General features: G+C 33.6%; 1 protein-coding gene across 2 annotated transcripts in view; it reads right to left on the bottom strand.

The window, feature by feature from the left end:
* Positions 1-420: 420 nt before the first annotated feature.
* Positions 421-6000, bottom strand: part of LOC149552390 (phosphoinositide phosphatase SAC7-like) — a 197352-nt gene continuing 191772 nt past the window's right edge. For both annotated transcript variants that reach the window (XM_089787934.1, XM_089787933.1), the window contains exons 19-21: positions 1837-1923; positions 935-1001; positions 421-786 (exon numbers count right to left, since the gene is read on the bottom strand). In XM_089787934.1, the coding sequence (XP_089644060.1) occupies positions 659-786; positions 935-1001; positions 1837-1923 (282 nt within the window). In that variant the 3' untranslated portion in view covers positions 421-658. The remainder of the gene's footprint in view (positions 787-934; positions 1002-1836; positions 1924-6000) is intronic.

The following is a 6000-nucleotide window of genomic DNA, read 5'->3' as shown; positions in this document are numbered from 1 at the left end:
ATAGTTAACTAGTAATCATAACAATGTATCTCATGGTTAAATCAATCCGACCAAAGCTACAATATTAACACAGACCAATAAATATTAAACAGCAAAACAAATTGTAGATCTTCAAATGACATCCCTATGTATACAATAGCCTATAACTTGCAATATTAACTTGAAGCATCATTATCAAAAAACTATTCAATTTAAATTAGATCTGCAGAACTTAATGATGAGTCAAATATGGATCATACAAATCTCTGATGTACTCTTTAATTTTGTGCAACCAATCAAATCAAATGTGACGGTTTCAACTGAATAATATTAAAGCAGCCTAAACTTGAATTGGAGAAGAAATATTCAATATATATAACTTAATATATTATTCTTTAGACCATATAAGCTGTTTTTCCCTCAAAAAATGAATGCTGGATAAATGGAAAAGGATCAAGTAATATTCATAGCATTGAACAATCATAAAAAAACAGGAGACATGACCAACTCTAAAATAGAACAAGGTAACAGTAATGAGAATTCATAACATTGGAAATTCACAAAGAATAGTTTAAAAAACTGAACTCTATACAAGAAATGAATTTAGAAAGAAACCACAGCCAGTTAATGAGAAGCTGCAGCTAAATAATTGTGATTGGGAACTGCCACAAATCAAATTTCAAAGCTGCTTCTGCAGGCAAGGCCTATTACAAAACAGACGACCATTGATTCGTACAAATGTCATGATTCCCAAAGCAAGACTTGCCCAAAAAGCAGAAAAAAAGAATCGTCGTGAATCTTGTTTTGCTGCATTTCCAATAAAACCAACCATTATCACACAAAATTCAAATTCCTGGATTCTACTACTGAAATAATCGGTAAAACATATGCAAATCCATATCTTTCATCTTTTATTTATTTATTTATTTTTCTGCGAATCATTCTAGTATCTTACCTTGCCGTAGTGACATGGTTGATAACATGATGCCAGCAAGTATCAAAAATGAAGCCATGGGAAATGACTGAATACATGCATTTGACCAATATCAATATTAACACTAGAAGAATTTTGCTATAAAAATAAACCCCAGAATTATAAAAAGAAAATTGTTTGAATGGGTGCATTTTCTCTAACTAGTGAATGCAAAAGCTAAAACACAAAGGAATGAAATTCAAGAAATAAAAATTGATAAGCAAAACAAGAAAATATCAGTTTCATGGGAAGAGGATGTCCTTGAGGCATCCCTCCATTGTTATGCCACCATCGACAAGTATCTGAGGACATTAAAGATGGAGCATTTCTGATATGCATTGCTCAAAGAGGAGATGTTACTCAGATGTCATACTATTTTAGAGATATTGGGATGTCCATGGGACCGTAAGAGAATTCCCTCACATTTATCAACTACACTCAAAATAATTTGTTGAGATCATGAAGGGTCTTTGATGAACATATCTTAGCATTCACTACAGCTTATTGCATACTTGGAGTAAGATGCAAAGATGTTGCACTGAAGCTTTTTCTTTAACCCAATTTCACCCACCATGGATACAAAATTGTGATGTTGTAATTCTTATATTTTGTTTGCATTTGATTTTTGCCATCTTGTTGTTTCTGTTCCCAGAGAAATGTAACTATTTTAAAATCTAACAGTCCTAAATATTGGCGAGTAACAAACATTTTCAAACTTCTCTCTTTACTTGCCAAAACCTAGCAATATCAAATAGAAGGCATAGAAAAATTATTAGAGCTTATCAACAAGCAATAACAACTTGGTTTGCAATTTAGTTTACAATTTAAATTTCTTTACTAAGAAATGCATGCCACTACAAAAATCAAATATAAAAGGTACTTACAGCAACAGCCTCTAGCCCACTAGCTTGGAAAGGAGATTTTATCTCACGACTCACATTGTAGTGGCCTTGCACAAGGTCGATTGCATCCTTTATGAAAGAATATAAATGAAAAGTAGTCAGTAGGTAATCATTAAACTTGACTAATCAAGATTCATATATGCCATTAAGAAGAGAAACCATGTGCATAGTTAAAAAAGATACTAAGAGGTAGATACATTTTCCAAGTTAACATTTACTAAACCATTGACTTGTACTTAGCATGCAATGACTTCTACTTAAAATGACATCTAACATATTATTGTTATTTAAGAACATTAAAACTGTAAAACCATTCAGGGCTCACCATGGATGCAAGATTTAATTAGAGAAAAGATCCCAAAAAATGATAAAGGCATATTATTGTTCTAAAACAGAACAGTAAAACCATTTAGGGCTCAATATTGATGAAAGTTTTATTAGCGGAAAAGTTGGAACTTTTGATGAAGGCATTCATATGTAAGTAAGATTTGTTATTTGTTTATGCTTTAATTTGTCCCTTTCAGGAGTATAAAAAGAAGAACATGTTATGTAGAACCTTCCTTCAAAAGAGGAATATAACATGCAACTAAACACTAAACTAAACCCAAGAACATAAGAAAACAACCTCAAGCTTTCTACATAACTTACATGTAAAATTTCTGGCCTTTTGTGCATGCACTGCAAACAAACAAACAATTGCCTATTTCTTTTTCTCGTGTATGGGCAAAAGGCCAAACAACACTTCCACATATGAACAAGAGATGTTATATCTTTGTGGCCAATATAAACAACCAAATCTATGACAACTAACAGATGTTTATGTGATGTCCCCTATCTGAAATGATAAATTAATAATAATAAAACAATAAAAAAATTAAAACACAAAAGAATTAATTAACTAATATAAATAAAATTATAAATTAACTAAATTTAATGAAAGGTCAAAGGATATGTAATGAAGAGTTGTGACTCCCTCAAAATAAGATAATAGAGAGTGTGAGTTAATTTGAAAGGAAATATAGAGGACGGAGAGGAGAACAAGTAATTAAAGTGGGAGTAATGGAAGAAGAAAGGAATATGAAGAAAATAAGGAAGTGACTCTTTCAAAAGAGAGCAATGATGAAGGGTTGTTAACTCCTACCAAAAAGACAGTATAAATCTGTTGCGCTACTCTGATATGAGCAATATATCCAGAATTATGAAGTCACTCATCGATACCCCACTGAAATATTGCATCAACCATGCTGATACCAAGATCCCACAACACCACACTGTGTTAGCTATCTGGTATGAGGAGATATAAATATCTCAAGGAGCAATCAATACTAGACAACTATCCATCTGTGAATGATCTCCCATGACAATGCTTACCATCTATCATAATTGCCCATCCGAAACTACTGATGAAGGAATCGAACTACTCAAAAGATGAAATCAACAAAAAAGGTGCGGAAAGGCTAATGCTACAGGTGTCATAAGGAAAGAATTTTAAATTCATCCCCTATTATCAAACTATAACTCCCATCAATATTCAACCAAGATCTATTCAGTTCGTAAAGAATAGAGTCCATCCTGCTCATATGTAAGTCAGAATTTGGAACCATGTATGAGCTGATCAAAGACTGAGCAACAGTACTAACTCTTCAAACCAATCCACCACTCCAATCTTGTGACCAAAACTCATCAGTAGAAACTGCACCTTGGTCCACAATCCTGCAATTATTCCCATCCTCATTACAGAAAACAGAAAGATCTTCCTCACTCAGCTCAAAAAGTGGATAATCAAATGTCTCAACAGCATCCACCTCAAACAAAGAATTGTCTACTAGTTGAATGTGATTCAAAATTTTATTACTTTATATCTTGGGGCAGCTATCCAAGTCACAAGTCTATTGAATGCTATCGAGTTCCTTAATCACTTCTTGGAAAATCTCATGCCTACCTTTGATCTCCTGTTCCCTGGATTGATTGGTGGAAACAATCTGATTTTCCACTTCATAAAGAGCAACACGTGTATTATCCAACGTCTCCTGAGCATCCTTAAGCTCCCTATTGAGCTTATTAACCTCATCTGCTTTTCCCCTTAATTGACTAGCATATATTTCAGCAACCAGTAAAATATAATCCTTGTTTGAAAGAAAACATAAATAATCTGATTTTATGGATTCAAAGGCTGCTTTGACTACCTACAAATCAACAACAGGAAAATCACTTTCCATTCCCCTTTTCTTCTTTTCCATTTGAGCCTTCCTATAGACATTCTCAATAAGCCTGTAAGTGTCCTCATAACATACTAGAGCTGCAACAACCATCTCTTCTGTAACTCTCAGCCAATTCATCAAAGCATGCTTCTCATCATAGTCATATCGAAATGCTTTTTCTGATTGGACATCCAAATCACCATCATCCTGAATTGCCATCTTTGACTGACCCTCTAAATTACTATCATGTATAAATGAGATGCTATTATAATAATCACATGATTTATCATATGCCTCAAACTCCATGTTTGACTAATTTGTATGCAAAGACAAGGTGGTTGTTATGTCACCATTTTCAAGCAAGTTCTTATCATGTGAAGACTCCATTATGCTCTCTTCTTGAATAAGATCAACCTCATCAAACTGTTTGTCAATAAAAACCTTCAATTCACCAATATAGAGGCTTGTGTGTCCTTTACGAATAACAATGGCTAGATTCATATGATTGCCAATATTTGTGTTACTTTGCGGGGGCAATTCTATGAAATTACAATCTCCTTCATTGTTGTCCTGAACTTCTTTGGCTGCTTTGTCCTTATTACAATCGCCACAAACATGATGAGGTGTCCATTGTTTCCGGCAAGTGAAACAAATTTGCTCTCTTCTCATTTTATTTTTTCTCATTTCCGGAGATCCTACAACCTGTAAGCCCACTAATCTTAGTTCAATTTTAGTCATGAACCTTTCAATTTTATGTTCACCTAATCTTCTTGAGAACTCATAAGGAAAAGGAGGTACAACTTGTCCCTTCCTCCAAATGGTTAACAAATCTAATTGCATTTGCTTGCATATTACATCATTTTCATCAAAGATTAAGGATATCACAATTTGCATGCAAGCCCCTGCATTGTCTAGATGATGCTTCTGAATTTCAGCCAAGAAGCATTGAAACATGTGAAGAATCAAATCATTACATTCAAGGTCAATCATAAAGGTAAATGATCTGACCTTTGTCATAAACTCTAAGATCTTAACCCTCTTAACAAAGGTTCGGCCTTTTTCATCATGTCACCCATCAAAGTATTCACAATCAGCTGCAAAACCTTACTCAACACATCAGCATTATATGTTGTTGTAGGAGACATGAAGCAACTGCAAGTCTAACATCTTTATGAAGATGTTCTTTAAACTACCACTAAACTAAAACAAACATTTAGGGTTGCAAAGCCCAATTATAAAGCTTCCAATCTGCCTCCAATTGTAAGTCAATCATATACAGCAAATTACCCACTTCCATTCTTTTTGTAAGTCCCAAATTTGTTTGCCATTAAATGTGTCATTAAATTCTTATCAGAAAATTATTCACTACTTTCTAAACTTCCAATGGTTAGGAATTAAGTTTCAATCTTGCAATTATTGAGACAAATTGTCAAATGGTTTGTCTACATAAAACTCAGAGAATACCTTAACTGCAGAAATGAGATAACAATATTCCCTGGGTTCTGAAACAAAAATTTCATCCCGAATGTTTAAATCATAGCATTGGTATTTCATCAAACACTTCGCTAATAAATAATCAAAACCATTTCTTGTTTTTTCAAAGACAATTCAACAAACATGTGGCATCACGCTGAAATTAACATTTTATACTGTAGAGGTATTATTGCAGACACTTGGCATACAACTAAACCCACTGCTCTGAATTTATATTCAAATCTCTTACAAGTAGCAATATGGCATCTATTTTCAGAGATGTAAACTAAGGATTGCAGCAAAAATAAGAATGCCTCAAATCAATACCTTGCACCTGGTAATTCATCAATATGGTTGATACCATGAAAGTGCAACAACAAACTGCACTACTAATCTGACATGCAGCAACAGTCACCATTGATTAGATGCCATAGAATACAATCCTGTAGGCATAGTGTTGTTCAAGAAAGAG

Source organism: Cupressus sempervirens, chromosome 6, assembly GCF_028749045.1.
Source record: "Cupressus sempervirens isolate cs-2001-9-10 chromosome 6, ASM2874904v1, whole genome shotgun sequence".
Taxonomy (NCBI): Eukaryota; Viridiplantae; Streptophyta; class Pinopsida; order Cupressales; family Cupressaceae; genus Cupressus; species Cupressus sempervirens.
Note: the sequence above shows the minus strand (reverse complement) of the source record. Positions and strands in the feature narration are given on the sequence as shown.